This window comes from Galleria mellonella, unplaced genomic scaffold, assembly GCF_026898425.1.
Source record: "Galleria mellonella isolate WM207_F2 unplaced genomic scaffold, CSIRO_AGI_GalMel_v1 utg352, whole genome shotgun sequence".
Taxonomy (NCBI): domain Eukaryota; kingdom Metazoa; phylum Arthropoda; class Insecta; order Lepidoptera; family Pyralidae; genus Galleria; species Galleria mellonella.
The window spans coordinates 2,056,073-2,072,543 of NW_026442084.1; the positions used below are offsets into that span (position 1 = coordinate 2,056,073).

At 33.1% G+C, this 16,471-nt stretch overlaps 1 protein-coding gene across 3 annotated transcripts in view; it reads left to right on the top strand.

Moving 5' to 3' along the window:
* LOC113519472 (endothelin-converting enzyme homolog) overlaps positions 1-16,438 on the top strand; it is a 61,824-nt gene extending 45,386 nt beyond the window's left edge. For all 3 annotated transcript variants that reach the window (XM_052897009.1, XM_052897008.1, XM_052897010.1), the window contains 11 exons: positions 6,109-6,322; positions 7,330-7,402; positions 7,535-7,855; positions 8,745-8,842; positions 9,525-9,688; positions 10,166-10,348; positions 10,812-10,973; positions 11,750-11,939; positions 12,550-12,680; positions 13,366-13,511; positions 14,543-16,438. In XM_052897009.1, the coding sequence (XP_052752969.1) occupies positions 6,109-6,322; positions 7,330-7,402; positions 7,535-7,855; positions 8,745-8,842; positions 9,525-9,688; positions 10,166-10,348; positions 10,812-10,973; positions 11,750-11,939; positions 12,550-12,680; positions 13,366-13,511; positions 14,543-14,719 (1,859 nt within the window). In that variant the 3' untranslated portion in view covers positions 14,720-16,438. The remainder of the gene's footprint in view (positions 1-6,108; positions 6,323-7,329; positions 7,403-7,534; positions 7,856-8,744; positions 8,843-9,524; positions 9,689-10,165; positions 10,349-10,811; positions 10,974-11,749; positions 11,940-12,549; positions 12,681-13,365; positions 13,512-14,542) is intronic.
* The last annotated feature ends 33 nt before the right edge of the window (positions 16,439-16,471 follow it).

Consider the following 16,471-nt stretch of genomic DNA (forward strand, 5'->3'; position numbering starts at 1 on the left):
TTTTCATTAATTTATCTATTACAATTCTGTCAACATTAACATCAATGTTGGTTTTTTATTTTTATTTTTTTTTATACAACTTAGAATAGCAAACAAGCTGACGGCCAACTTGATGGAAAGTGGTAACCGTCGCCTATAGACATGAGCAGTACCATGGACATAACAGAGTATACTGTTTCGCCCATGATACCCCCATGCGTTGCCATTCCTGAGGACTAAGGTGTTATTCCTCTGTATTCTGTAAATTCATGCCATATCCCACCCTTCAAACCGAAACACAGCCATGCAAACACAACTGCTTCATGGTAGAAACACGAATAGGACAGATGTACCCAAGCAATCAACTTTTATACAAAGTCTCCCTCTGGTAGTAGCTAGAAAAGATTAATTAATTAGCGGGCCACGTCAATTCAAGTCGCGGGCCATAGTTTGCACAGCTCTGATTTAGACAATATAATATTTAAAAACTTACCAGCTATAAAGATAATGGATTATATAATACATACCTAATTTACCTAATTAATACATAATACAATTTCTGAATCGGTAATTAGAACCGTGAAGAATAAGTCCGGATAATCTGATATCTTCGGATAACCGATTGTCGGATAATGAAGATTCTACTGTATATAGACATTGCTGAGCGACTTGATGTTCTGTACAAAGCTGAATTGTCCATTAGGTAGTGTAAGCAAATGCCTAAGGGGCCGATGGGAAGTCCCCATCTGTTAAGGGCCCCGCGGCGTGTAATTTTTTTTTCAAGAAGGTGTCATTAAGTGAAAATTACATTCGAAGATTCATATCTAACAAGTCCTCGAGAAAATGTCATATTTCAAAATATTTCGTAATGCATTTTAAATTTCGTTGCGATAATTTAAATTTTTTTTTTCTGAGCTGTAATTGCTGTTGGTCATGGACGATCTTGACAGTTTCAGCGGGCGCGTGCGTAATTTCAAATATTACCAGAAATAGACTTTGTACAAACCTCGCCTGCCTTGTCGCCTGCCTTGTCGCCTGCTTGAGTACCTTCATTCCATTCGTGTTTCTGCCATTAAGCAGTTGTTTGCATGGCTGCATAGGAAAGGGCAATGAAATTACAGGGTATAGAGGCATAACAACTTAGCTCTTAGGAATAGCAACGCATTGTAGCATAGCAGTGTATTATGAGCGACACAGTATACTCTGTTATGTCCATGGTATTGTTCATATCTATATGTTAATGTTTTCTTGTGGTTCCGGCATAGAAAAGGCCATCCCTTCCTTTCTTGTGGGTGTCGTAAGAATCGACTAAGGGTGAGGGATGGGCAGCAGCATCCCTCTTAAAACATCTTCTAAGCTTAACTGTGGTTGCCAATCCTCCTGCCGAATGTGGCAAAACCCCCCATGGGGAGGCTTATGTTCAACAGTGGACAGTTAAAGGCTGACATGATGATGATGATATGTTGATGTAGCTTCCTATAGATAAAAATAATTGAAAATCAGTTAAATAGTTTTTGAGTTTATTCATTACGAACAAATTTTTCCTCCTTATAATTTTAGTACAAGTTCATTCATGGGAGGTATTTGATGACGTCAGCCCATTCTCTATGGCCATGCATCACACTGTATTCTGTGATGCCATTCATATTTATAAGCGGCAGTTATCACTTTCCATCAATATGGTGAGCCGTCAGCATTTTTGCTATCCCATAGTTTTTTTTTTATGCAAAAAACTATCTTGAAATGAAATGAAATGAAATGAAATGAAATGAATTTATTTTGCTAGAATGTAGGTAGTTTTCGATAAAAGAGGTTTACATTTCCCATATACATTCTGCCTCTGTGTCGGCGTGCAAATTATTAATAATATGAAAAAATTACAGAATTCTACATTATATTTCCCCTTATTAGTCATACTACTTAACACACGCATAATTTATTACAGTAAATAGAAAAGAAAACAAGAGCCAAAGCGTCAATCACGTCTCCATTATAGACTGTCAAGTACATTTGTTTTTTTTAGTTAAATATTCATTGATGGTATAAAAATTATTACATAACAGCCAATTCCTAAGTTTATGTTTGAACACTGTATGAGCTGGTTATTTCTCTAATGTAATTTGGTAGATGATTGTAAACTTTAATAGCCATACAATATGCATTCCTTTTATGTAAATCTAATCTACACTTTGGTACACATAATTTGTCATTTGGTCGAGTTACACGTATTTTTGAGTCCGATACTCTTTTGAAATAGCCAGCATGTTCCTTTACAAATATACAAAGGTCTCTAATGTACATACATGGCAGTGGAAGAATATTTAATTTCTTAAAAAGAGGGCGACAACTTTCTCTAGTTTTTGCACCACATATAGCTTTAACACACTTCTTTTGTACAACAAATGCTCTGGAAATTTCTGTAGAGTTTCCCCATATTAATAATCCATATGAAAGTATGGAGGAGACATATCCATGATATTTATTTTATTTTTATTTTATTTATTCATAAACAAAAATTTGTATTTGAATGTTATAGTAGATACAATAATTTCATACACTATATAAAATATAAATTAAATCAAGCATAAAACAAATATTATAGTCACTTAGTCATCTCTTAACATAAACAATATAGGTATATATTCAAATTTACTATAATTAGAATTCGTCAATTGAGTACAGACACCTTTCTAGCAGTAATGACTTCAATTTTGTCCTGAAGATATTTAAATCATTCAGTGACTTTAATTCCTTAGGCAGCTTATTAAATAATACCACCGCTTGGTTTCATGGACAATGTTGTACTATGTTAAATGTGGGTATAATAACCTTTTGTAAATCCATCCTTCTTGTAATTAATCGTTGTTTCATTCTATCCTCTGATTCATATAAATGTCTATTTTTAATTAAATCTATTAGCAGAACATGAATATATAGGCTTGGAACAGTTAGTATTTTTAGTCTTCTAAAATGTCCTGCACACGATTCCCAGGGAGGAATATGAACCATGGCTCTAATGGCTCTCTTTTGTGCTATAAATGCTCTATTTGTGTTATACTTGTAGCTATTTCCCCAAAATTTTATGCTATATCGTAATCGCGATTCTACCAAAGCATAATAGATTGTCAACAACTGGTAAGCTCTTCTCTCAGAGTACGAAGTGCATAGCATGCAGAGCTTATAGCGTCGTCTACTGCACTTACTTCAGCTTTCCAATTTAAGAGCGAATCTAAATATATACCTAAGAATTTCATTGTTTCAACCATTTTGAGAGCTACTCCATTTACATGTATACTAAGGCTTTGGTTATTTCTAACTGTTGTTTTAAACACCATGACATTAGTCTTAGATGTATTTAGTATCAGGTTATTTACTGAAAACCACGTGTTAAAAGCCGTCATTACTGCATTAGTCTTATTGCTCAAATCCGTTACATTATTACCAGAAATTACTGCATTTGTATCGTCAGCAAAAATAACTATCCCAATATCAAAGAACAAATTGTACATATAATTTATTAAATCATTCAAAAATATTATGAAAAATATTGGGCCTAATACTGAACCCTGAGGTACACCTCTTGTTACAGTTGCTAGTGCTGATTTATATGACTTTTTCATGCCATCGTCAAGTATATATGATGAACTTCATAGAGACCCTTTCTGTTACTGAAACCTCCAAGTTGTACTAATATGATCTTAGTGTTAATATTACTGAGGTTCATTATACTTTGAACAGACTTTGAGTAAGATCAGGAAAAATCTCAAATTATTGACATGACAACATTGCAAAAATTAACACCTCGAAAAACTAAAGCAAACAAAACGTAAACGTATCGTTCCTTATAAAAGCGCCGCTATAAGAAATCTTAATATTTACATATTTACTTATACCTATTACTGTAATGTAGTTATTTATTTGGGTACACTCAACTAGGAAAAAGTCTTGTCATCCATATTAATAATTTATTTATTATTATTTCTCACCACAACCAATTAGGGATCTATAACTCGCAAAACATTTTAACAATATTATTTGTGGGAGCTGGTGCCTGTCCTAGTTATTAATATAATAAATGTGACTTTGTTTGTTACCAATTACTATGAAATTTGGTACATACGCACAATATGAGATGCGAGTCCGGTCAGTGAATATACCCGGTCACGTCTAAGTATTTATATACATAATTTACGACTTTATTCCATAAAAAAGAGTTAAATCGTGACAAAATTATTAATATATAATTAAATGGATTATTTAAATTTAAACGCACAGTTTTACGATTATGGATATACAATTTGACAGTTATATTTATATACCGTCCGACTTTTAGTGAAGTTACACCATAAGAATACGTAAATATATTTTGTCAAATAGTTCCTGTATCCGTATTCGCATTATGATTCTGTATTACAATATATATTGTGTATTATTATAATTTGATGAACAAAATCCTTATTGTGAGTTTGTTTGTAAGTTCTTTCTTGACGGTTGGTTATGGTTGGTACATGTTTACCAACTAGAGTTTGTGTATGTATTAGTATTATTTAGCGTGGAGAAACCGGTCCGACCGATCCCCCTATCCCTTTAGGTAGGGATCGAGATACGACGGCTTATCCGAGGTTTTTTTTTGATGGGTGAAAATGGTATGGTAACCCCGCCTGCGCTAACGGGTTACGCTGGCGGAGCACCAGTGAAGTGTGATAGATGAGAATGAAAACAGGCCAGTTAGCCCATCATGATGAATTCATCAGAAATTAACCATGATAGTTTCCAGGGGGAACTGCGAGGAGGTCGACCTGGTTGAATATATTGCTAGCAATGGGATTCTCAGGCTCCATTACTAACAATCCCTTTTCCCCCAGTTTATCCGAGGTTTGAACTGCCTCACCAAGCTCTCAGCCTATTTAAGTCGCAACTAGTGTTTTTCATCTGGTGAAGTTGTAAAGGTCATCTGCGTACATCTGCGTAATAGCACAGTTTAAAAAAAAAGGTGGAGAAAGAGATGAGCAACTTTTTATACCAATCAATCGATGTAGTCCGGCCACACGAACGAAGTCGCGGGTAGAAGCCAATTGAAAAATCTACAATTTATGCGGCGAACTGTACTTTGTACTCTGTATCTATGCTGCTATTGCTACTAATATCAAATTAGATGGTTGTTGTGAATTTGATCTTGTTCTGTGTATACAACAACGAAAATTGGATTGTTACCTTTAAAATGATAATGTTTGTATATTTTATTGCTTTTAATTCACGTACAGACGTACTGATATCTACTATTTGTAGTAGAAATATTATGATTTTTTGACCAACTTCAAAATGAAGGTTTTCTATTAGATTTTTTTTAATATGTAGTGCGGTATCTTGGCTGATATTGCTTTGTATTTAATTGTTATATAATGTGCATAAGACATTAAATTAGACCAAACGCAAATATACAAATTTTATTTTAACAAAAGTAAAAGAGCGTCTTTGTTTTTCAGACCAAGATATATTGAAAGACAGGGATAAAAGTAGTCTATGTCCTTCTCCGTCTCAAACATTACTTGGATATTTATTTATTTAATTAGACAACAAGCAAACAAACTCACGTTTACATTTATAATATTAGTAGGTATAATTATTTTTCTTAACATTTTTTTAGAAAAGAATAGAATAGAAAAATATTTGTTGCCAGAAAATGTACTACTATTATATATGTATAACAGGGTTTTATAAGTAGGGTCCACGGACTCCTTAGGGGTCCGTAGCATGGCTATTAGAGGTCCGTACTAGGTAGTAGTAACTGTAAAAATATTTATAAGGATATTGTGTATTACACTCGACGAGACGCATCGTAAGACGGAAAATTCAATAGAATCTATTAAAACTTTTATTTCTGTTTCTAAATTTTAGGATCTAAATAAATGATTTTTTGACAGGGGTCCGTAGAATTATTTAAATTGTGAAAGTGGTCTATGACTGCAAAAAATTTTAGATACCCTGATATATAAGAAATATCTCATATTAAGCTCAGCTGGTGCTGCGAGTGTCACAGTGCAATCTATACAGCTGCACAGAGCTGGTTTTCAGCCAGTCCCTCTTAATCTATATATTATTATACAATATTTTTTTTTTCCTTTTCAGAAAAAGTAAACACCACAGACAATACTGATGCTGAAGCGAAGGCCCGGATATACTACGACGCGTGCATAGACACGAATGAAACCATAGAGAAGTTGGGGGAGAAGCCTCTAGTGAATATCATTAAGAAGTTAGGCGGCTGGCACATTCTTCCCAGCACCATGATCAAACAGCCTAAGTTTGACTTACAGAAGTTACTCCAGGATGTACAGAATTCGTAAGTGAATTTTACTCAACAAGTAATTCTGAGATGAGCACGTCCGCCCCCCAACCCCTCACAGCTTTATTACAGTATTTACACCCCAGTGCTGTGCACAAATCTTTCTAGTTATTAACCATGTGATGACGATGTAAAACACGTGTCACCATTTCTTTTACATTCACGGATATAAGAACAGACGATTAAGGGAATAAACCACTGATATTAAGAGAACATTGAACTTTGAAAATGCAGTTTCCATCCTGAGATTGTTTTTTGAGGGTAGATGTATAATGTAAGAGGTTATCTCATCCTGACTACGTCAATTTCTCTACGTACAAAAGGACTTATAATTTATTAACTAAATTGTCTTTTACCATAGATCTTACCATCCTAGTATCAATCTTGACAAGCTAAAAATTAAAGCGAATATTATTTGTAATACTATCTCAATTTTTAATCTAACAAATACTATTATTTTTAATGGATAAAAATGGCATGGTAACCCCGCCTGTGCTATTGGTATACACTGACGGAGTACCAGTGAGAGGTGATAGGTAAGGATGGAAAAGTAAGTCAGTTAGCCCATCGTGAGGAATTCAACAATAAATTAGTCACGATAGTTTCCAGGGTGAACCATGTGGAGGTCGACTTGATGGGGTATATTGATAGCAATGGGGAATAATCTTCCCATTACTAATAAGCCCTCCCCCTAACAAATACTATTTTTTTTTATGGGTGAAAATGGTATGGTAACCCCGCCTGCGCTAACGGGATACGCTGGCAGAGCACCAGTGAAGGGTGATAGATGACAATGGGTTAGCCCATCATTGAATTCATTAGAATTAACCATGATAGTTTCCAGGGAGAACCGCGAGGAGGTCGACCTGGTTGGGTATATTGCTAGCAATGGGATTCTCAGTCTCCATTACTAACAATCCCTTTCCCCCCTAACAAATACTATTAGGTAGGTACTCAGTACTGAAAGACTACGTACGTACTAATAAATGAAATTTTGTTTTTAGATACAATTTAGGTGGACTATTTAATTGGGCTGTGACAGAAGATGATAGAAATTCATCCAAGCATGTCATAGTTGTAAGTAACATACCGCATATGATGTAAGAAATAATAATATTTATATTTGAAAATCGATGGTATTTAGCAACCATCAGCTATAAATAATGTCCAAACGGTAGATTTTATATTAAAGTGTAAATACTATTTCAGTTGGACCAAGGCGGACTGAATCTTCCAACTCGAGACAACTACCTCAACAAAACAGCGCATAAGAAAGTTCTAGATGCATACCTAGACTATATGACTCGTGTTTGCGTATTATTAGGCGCTAACAAAACAGAAGCTAGGTCACAAATGAGTAAAGTTATACAATTCGAAACGGAACTAGCGAATATAACTACGCCCTCTGAAGAAAGAAGGGACGAGGAAGGACTATATAACCCTTATACAATAAGGCAATGGCAGAAGGAAGCGCCATTTTTGAATTGGACTATGTTCTTTAACGATGCTTTCAAATTGGTTAATAGAACTGTAAGTTTTATTATACCATTTAAAATATAGTACATTATAATCATATTTTTAATAAGAATTAAATATAAATAACAGTTTATTCGTAGTTTTTATCATAATTTTGCAAATTTTCACAATAAGCAAATTTTTGTAATAATAGTAATATGTTATACTTACCTTATATATATATAGTATACTTATATATATATATATATATATATATATATATATATATATATATATATATATATATATATATATATATATATATATATATATATATATATATATATATATATATATAAGGGTGTAAGCGACTGGTTGGTAAAAACTGAAACAGAGAATTCACACCATTATTCTGAACTGAAAATCAATGGGAATTCTTTCTGGAAAATTTCAATTCTTTCTCCTTTTTTTATTTTTCATTTAAAATAATGTAATCTATAATATTATTTCATAATATAAAGAAATAATAATATTTTACAATGAAATAATAATTAATGTGATACTAAAAACATCAAATTATTATATTATTTCTATTAAAATACTATCGCGACACGCAGATTCAGCTGTGAAAGGTTAACGCCACAAGCGTACAAAATATACCTACGAAGAAGCGCGCGTTTTAGGTATTACAAGTTGTGTGGATCGTAAAATTTCAAATACATTGCGCGGCGTCAAAACTAAGAATCGTTAATTATATGGCTGTGGTGTATTTCCGGTGAGAAAATAGTCTGCTATCTCATTCTGACCATTCATCTGAATCAGCTGTTTTTGTTTTAGCCAACTTGTCCCTTCCACCCTGTATATAAGAACTATATATTAGTCATAATTGTTAAAATACATTTCAAAAGTTTAAAGAATTTTATATATATAATATGAAATAATGCCGTCTTATATAATATTTTAGATACCTGATACGGAGAGAATAGTTGTATATGCACCCGAGTACTTCAGAAACCTCACTAAAGTTATAAGAAGATATAGCAAGACAGAAGACGACCAGAAGTAAGTACCTATTCTACGTTTAAATATATACCATTCTCACCGCAAACGAAGAGCCATGTGCCCGCAATCGCAATATAATTGTAAGTATCTTGGTACTTTATTTATGTGTTTAATTACATTTTAAAAGCCTAGCTGCATTAAGGTTATCAGTACATGTTAATGAACGTGTTTATATACAACCGAGTACATAAATAAGAATCTGCATAAAGTCATACTGTTTACTGACGATTCCATTTCAAGTATTAATTTAGATAACATTATTTTATTCTTATACATTATCACTTAAATAATTATTATGAGTGTGTAAAGATTGATGAATGTGGAAGAAGCGAAAGAGGTTTGTTTGAATCGAAGCATTTGGCGTTCCATTGTTTCTGTCTACCCTAATGAGAGACAGGCGTGACAGATATGTATGTATGTATGAGTGTGATTTATTTCTCATTTAACTTTATTAAAGTTCTGTATTTTGAAATTAATTATTACTTGGAATATTTATATTAAAACTTTATTAAGTTTAATAAGGTTCTTTAAAGCAAACTTTTCAATACTTTAGAGCCTAATTATACCTTTATATCAGATAACATTTGCTGATTTATGATAAGTAGCAGCAAGAATTCAGTAGTATTAATGTTGGGTTTGTTTTAAGCAGTTTTTCTCTATGATTGAAATCATTTATTTCTAGAACACTTACCAGCTACATGATGTGGCAAGTATCGCGGTCATTGTCCACATATTTGTCAAAGTCATTCCGGGACGCGACCAAGATATTAAGAAAAGCTCTCTTCGGTTCCGAGGGTACCGAAGAATCTTGGAGATATTGTGTTACCGATACCAACAATGCTATTGGTAAGATCATTTTTGTAAATAGATTTTCTTATAAAATTTTGCATATTAGTAATTGATACACTAGACATTAGTCATGGGTTTTTACTAATTTGTTTGTAACATATTTATATAGGTATTTATGGTAATGAAGTCAAAATTTATATATGTATATTTATGATATGACAATATTATGGTTAAATTACACTGTTTTCATTGTTTATTCGAAAACTGTGTAATATTTTATCCGTAAAGTGTATACCATTATAGTTTATTTAGACGATGATTCTAATAGTGTAGATATAAATCTGCTGAAGATAATAAAGCAAATAAATCTCATGTTTTAACTAGATTTATATCCATCTCTTTTAAGTCTAATGTTCTTAAAAGAGATGGATTTTTAGATGATTACATATTATTATATATATATATATATATATATATATATATATATATATATATATATATATATAAAATATATATATATAAAATATTCCTCAGGTTTTGCAGTCGGCGCCATGTTTGTTCGCGAAGTATTCCATGGTGAAGCAAAGACACAAGGCGAGATAATGATTGACAATATACGAAACGCATTTAAGAGAAATCTAAAGAACTTAGACTGGATGGACTCGGAAACTAGAGAAGCAGCAGAAACAAAAGCCGATGCTATCACCGATATGATAGGTGATTTATCATATTTTCTCTGTTATAAAACTAAAGATTATCATTAATAGGTTCAAAAGAAAAAAAAAAGAAAAACCCTTAAGAAAATCTGTTAAAAAATCGTACAGACTGAAAATAGAGACTCATATAGACAAGAATACCTTATCTCACTCCTGATTTTGCCGATTACAACCGTGATTGCATGGCTGTTAACTAGCTAGTTAGTTAGGCTAGATTTTAAAGTATATAAAATATAAAACTATACTGACCGTTTATAAAACTATAACTCGAAATACAGTGTAATTTCCGGTTACTGCTGAACATTGAGTGGACCACCATCTTTTTTAATACTTCTAATGTAATTAAATGTTTATAACTAATTGACATATTGTAATAGTATTACTGTATCAATTTGCAATTATCCAGTAAAGTGTCTATCATAATAAAACTTGATTGTCCTATTAAATCAAATTATTTTCACTAGGTTTCCCTGATTACATCCTGCATAAAGACGAGTTGAACAAGCAATACGAGGAATTGCAGGTGAAGCCGAATGAATATTTTGACAATAATATCGCATTCAACGTGTTCAGTCTCAAGAATGACCTTAAGAAGTTGGATCAGCCTGTCAACAAAACGAAATGGGGTGAGAATAGAAATTAATTACTCTGATGTCTGCTAACTCTCTAGTAGGCAAATCAGTGGTATGTCTTCAGAACAATTTTTATCACAAAACTAACATTTAACTACGAGTATATTGGGTATCGGTTCCCGGGTTTCCGTGTGATCCCGGCTTAGAATAGGCCACCCCATTCCTAAGGTGAGGTATTGGCAGCAGCGTCGCTCGTAAAATATCTTAAAAGCCTAACTGCGGTTGCCGATCCGCCTACCAAGCGTTGCAACTATTGGTAAAACCCCCCAAGGAAAAGGCTCATGTTCAGCGGTGGACGGTTAAAGGCTGATATAATGATGATGATGATGATGATATTGGGTACCACTTCGAAAAGCTCTATCCCTCTTCATCCCACTTAACTATATTGGGTGCCATTCCGAACTAGCCTAGGTTACTTCACGTGTATATTCGCGTAATAGCATGGCATAGTATAATACTATGCCATGACATGCTATGACATAATGTAATAATAATATTTAATTTCTACGCTATTATTTTCTTCGAAGCGAAAGAGGTTTGTTTGAATCGAAGCATTTGGCGTTCCATTGTTTCTGCCTACCCTAATGGGAGATAGGCGTGACAGATATGTATGTATGTATGTATGTATTTTCTTCGCTGTGTATGGCTTTGATTAATCGAAAACATAATCTTTTCACTCCTTCATACAATCTTAGATACACTTGTAAGATAATTAGAGATATTTGTCCGTTGTCTCATCCTAATGAATTCAATATTTATAATATTACCAGGCATGACACCTTCCACCGTGAATGCGTACTACACTCCAACCAAGAACCAAATAGTATTTCCCGCCGGCATTCTACAACTGCCATTCTATGATGGGGATAATCCCAAATGCGTCAATTACGGAGCCATGGGAGTGGTGATGGGACATGAGCTGACGCATGCGTTCGATGACCAGGGGAGGGAGTATGACAGGTGATTATAGCCAAGATATGTATTGTAATGTAGCTCTTAGAAATAGCTGAATAAATACGTATGTTTGGAAAGTAGCTTATAGCAAATTTTTGCATTATTTGCCATGTCAAATGATCATGTCATATAGTAAGAGACAACAAGACATAAGAGCAATGCATAGGCAAAATTATTTCTTCAAAGTTATAATTTAGTGATTACTTGCCAATTTATGCCTAGAATGGACAGTGCTGTATTATCAGATTTCTTTTAGCCAAGTTGATTTTTAATGCAATATAAAATATAGCTGCGACTTTGTATTTCTGTTTGTATTCATCGACCATACTGTTCATGTGCTTGTTCAGGGCTATATTATCAAAAAGTAATACCATATCATAATACTGTTAATCTTAATATATAAAAATCTTGTCACGATGTTCATAAATGTTAATCTCCGAAACCGTTCAACCCGTTGGTTTTAATTTTGGGAACGTGTTTTGTTTGCTCCAACTTCAAAGAAGATAGAAAATTTATATTCCTATATTTTGTAAATGATCTATAGTGGACAATACATTGCTTGCCAGATTAGCTAGTTATAATATAAGAGTATTGAAATACATGTTTTCTTTTATAGGTTTGGTAACTTGAACAAGTGGTGGAACAACGCAACTATAGCTCGGTTTAAGAAACGAGCCGAGTGTATACAGAAGCAGTACTCCGACTACTCAGTGGACGGACAACATTTGAACGGGAAGCAGACGCTGGGTTAGTTGATTGAAATATTTAATACTAGCAAGAAACGACGACTTTGCATACATGAATTAGAGTAATAAGTATCCTTCTTTTACGCCGGAATTTTGTGGTATTTTTATTGTACTACTACTAATTCTCCTCCTAAGTCCTATTAAGTTTCATAATTTCTTGTCATTCTGCAGCTGCTACTTTGAGCCCACTTTCGTACTTAAGGTGACCTTACTTTATCTTGACAACCGTTTAATGTCCCTCTACTGGTCACGGAAGGGGGACGGATTAATTCTATTGTGACCAAACTGGCCAGATTGCATTTTATTTCAAAATTTTGTTTAAACTCAGTTGATATTTAAACTTATTTATTTATTAAGTTTATTAAGTTGACCCTAAAGGGATAGTTAGGAATGGTGATAATCAATTTCATTGCTAATAATATACCCTGTCAGACGGACCTCCACGCAGTTTTTCTTGCAAACCATCGTGGTTAATTATTGTTGAATTCGTTACGATGGGCCGACTGATCTACCATCCCTCGTGGTGCCTGGTCTGATGTGTTTTTATTGCACTAGCGGGATTATCACTCCACTATTATCCATTAACACCCCATAAGAATCTAATTATTCTTATCTCTACAACCCAGGTAAGAGTATTAATCTATCATTATTCTAAAAAAATACGTTATTTTTTTAAATTGTTACAGGCGAGAACATTGCAGACAATGGTGGCTTGAAGGCCTCGTTCCATGCATACCTCGACTACAGCTCTAGCAAAGACACGGCCGTGAACCTCACGCTGCCCGGCCTCAAGTACAACCACCGACAGTTGTTCTTCATATCCTTTGCTCAGGTACTTGTTCATACTTTTTATAATTGCCGATGCGGCTTAGGTATAGAATGGGTCACCCCTTCCTTTCCCATGGGTGTCGTAAGAAACTATTAAGGGGAATTAATGTTCGAGGGATGGGCAGCAGCATCTTTCTTAAAACATCGATGAAAGGTTAACTGTAGTTGCCAACCTGCTTGCCAAGCATGGCAGGTACTGGCAAAACTGCCTTTGTGGAGGAATATGATGATTATGAATTTTTATAAGGAATTAGCTTTTACATCCAACTTCCTCCGTATGACCAAGATATGTTCAATGACCGAGAGAAATGTAGACTTGTTCTCCATCCCATATAGTATAAAATTTCATAGTGAATAGTTAAGCCGGTAACAAACACTCGCTTTCAGATTTATAAGGTTTATTTCATTGCTATATCACACTTTTCAAACGGAAACATGACCATGCAAGCATAGCTGCTTGAAGGTGGAAACACAAGGAATATATGTTTTACATATTCCAAAATTCTTAATTAAGTTACCCAAAATTGTCCACATATGGTCGTCATATGGCGTTCTTTATGTACCTTGCTTTAAAGCTTACGATCGCTTCCTACTGTTGATGGATGTATTGTTTTGTTAGGATTGGTGGTAATCGACCACAGTTAATTTCTGAACGTCTTTTTGAATATTACATACTTACGTATTAAAAAATAAGTATATTATTTCCATGGTACTGTTCTTGTCTATAAGCGACGGTTGCCATTTTCCACCAGATGGGCCGTCAGCCTGTTTGCCATTCTAAGTTGCATAAAAAATGTGTAAGTTGGTTACTTATGTTAATTGAGAATAAATTTTTATAGTTTGTACATAACTAAATTAGAATTATTTTAGAATATTTTTTTGGTTCTTATTTTTAGAGCATAATTTTTTATAGTCAGGTTTTAGTTTGAGCTTATTTTCTTTTGTCTTATAAACGAAGACGGATACGTGCTGGATTGAAGCTGTTTGACCGTGTACGGGTCTCATAATGCATTGTATCAAAATATTTGCTTCCAGGTGTGGTGTTCAGCAATGACTAAGGAATCGACCAAGATGCAAATAGAAAAAGATGACCACACCGTCGCAAAGTATAGAGTCATCGGCCCCATATCAAACTTAAAGGAATTTTCTGACGAATTCCATTGTCCCATAGGATCAAAAATGAACCCCAAGCATAAATGCGAAGTATGGTAAACAATTTCACCTACAATTTGTAGGCACAGAGATAATTGCTAAAGAGCTTTGGCCCAGCTATATATTAATTTTAGCAATGGAATCTGAAGGTCATAGACTAAAGTAATAGATAAAACGAGACAGATCATTTATCTCATGATACTGCTTTAGCTGGTCTGTGTTACATATTACTTTATTCTATATTTGTAATGGCGAACATTGATTGAGATCTTTTGATATATATATTGTATGTATAATGAGCTTAGCAATGGTTGATATTTAAGAATTATGGGTATTTAATCAGGTCATAGAGGCGAATTAAAAAGTAAATAAAATTTAATATTGTTGTAATTGAATAAAGACCTATATACACGGTGAGATTATTGTAACGATTCGTCGTTCGATTTTTAAAATTGAATGGTAGTATTACAATAATCGTTTCGATTATGGAACCAATAAATTGTGCTGTGTATGACCACGTAATACGGCTGTTATATACACACTGGCTGCGCGAAAAGAAAAATTGAATGAATGTAGAATAATAATTTTAATTATAAATTCTATACTTTAAATTTTTTTGTGTTCTTTTTCATGCCAGCCGTTTTAATACAATGTTAAACATAATAATTTATATTTGCAATGGTACTTATTCAAAATGTTGATACCTAGCCTTAAATTTTGATGTCTGTAACTGTAATGCTTTTTACGTTAAATGTAACCTTCAAATAGCTTCACAGAGTAAATGTTTTGTTCACTATTATACGTAAAGCCTGGTTCACACTGTGTTCATATTTTAGTCTAATATTCAAAGCATAGATCAAATTAGTGGTTAATATAAAGTCGACTAAAATGTATGCACAGTCTAAACTATGTCTTACTGTGTAATATAATTTAAGTATAAAATTAATTATTAAGTAAATGTGTGCAATGTTTAGTCGTACTTAATTTAAGCGAAAACTGGTAAATGCAAGTGCCATTTTTTAAGAAATATAGTGTAACCACAGACCATAAAAAATACCAACGTACAACTTGAGCCATGTTGGGAGCACAGGTACTATGGGATTTGGACATAGTCTTCCATTATGATTATGGGATTTGAGTTCTATTTGTATCTGAGTATTCATACAAATATAGAAATAGAATAGATGAGGCATTACTACTATCACTTGAATTTTTAGAACATATTATATGGATTTATGTAAATGAGATATCGATTCGTGTTAATTATTGAGTTTGTATTATATATATATATATATATATATATATATATATATATGTATGTATATATATATATATATATACATACATACATACATATATATAAATATAGTGTTAGTAAACTCTAAATCACTTAAATTTAACAGTTGAGTTTTTCTGAATTTTTTTTCATTTTCTCATTCGAAAACAAACGTAATGACAAATCCAAGGTAATGACTGATCCCAACATGGCGTAGCCAAATAATAAGTTAAAGTAGTTAACTGAAAATTAACCTTAAAGTTCCAAGTAATATAGTATATTTTGTAACTGACAAATTACTTTTATTACATGCTCCACTTTATGTTCTATTATTTAGTAAATATTAGTCAATGTCTTGTCAACAATTTGTATATTTTATGTTTTGTAGGAGAATTCGCATGTACAGTCAGAAAAAATAATGTCTGGTAACTATTCATTGCTGTAATGTATCTCCTTTTTTATCACATTTTATTGACATGAAAATATATAAAATACTTATATATATATATATATATATATATATATATATATATATA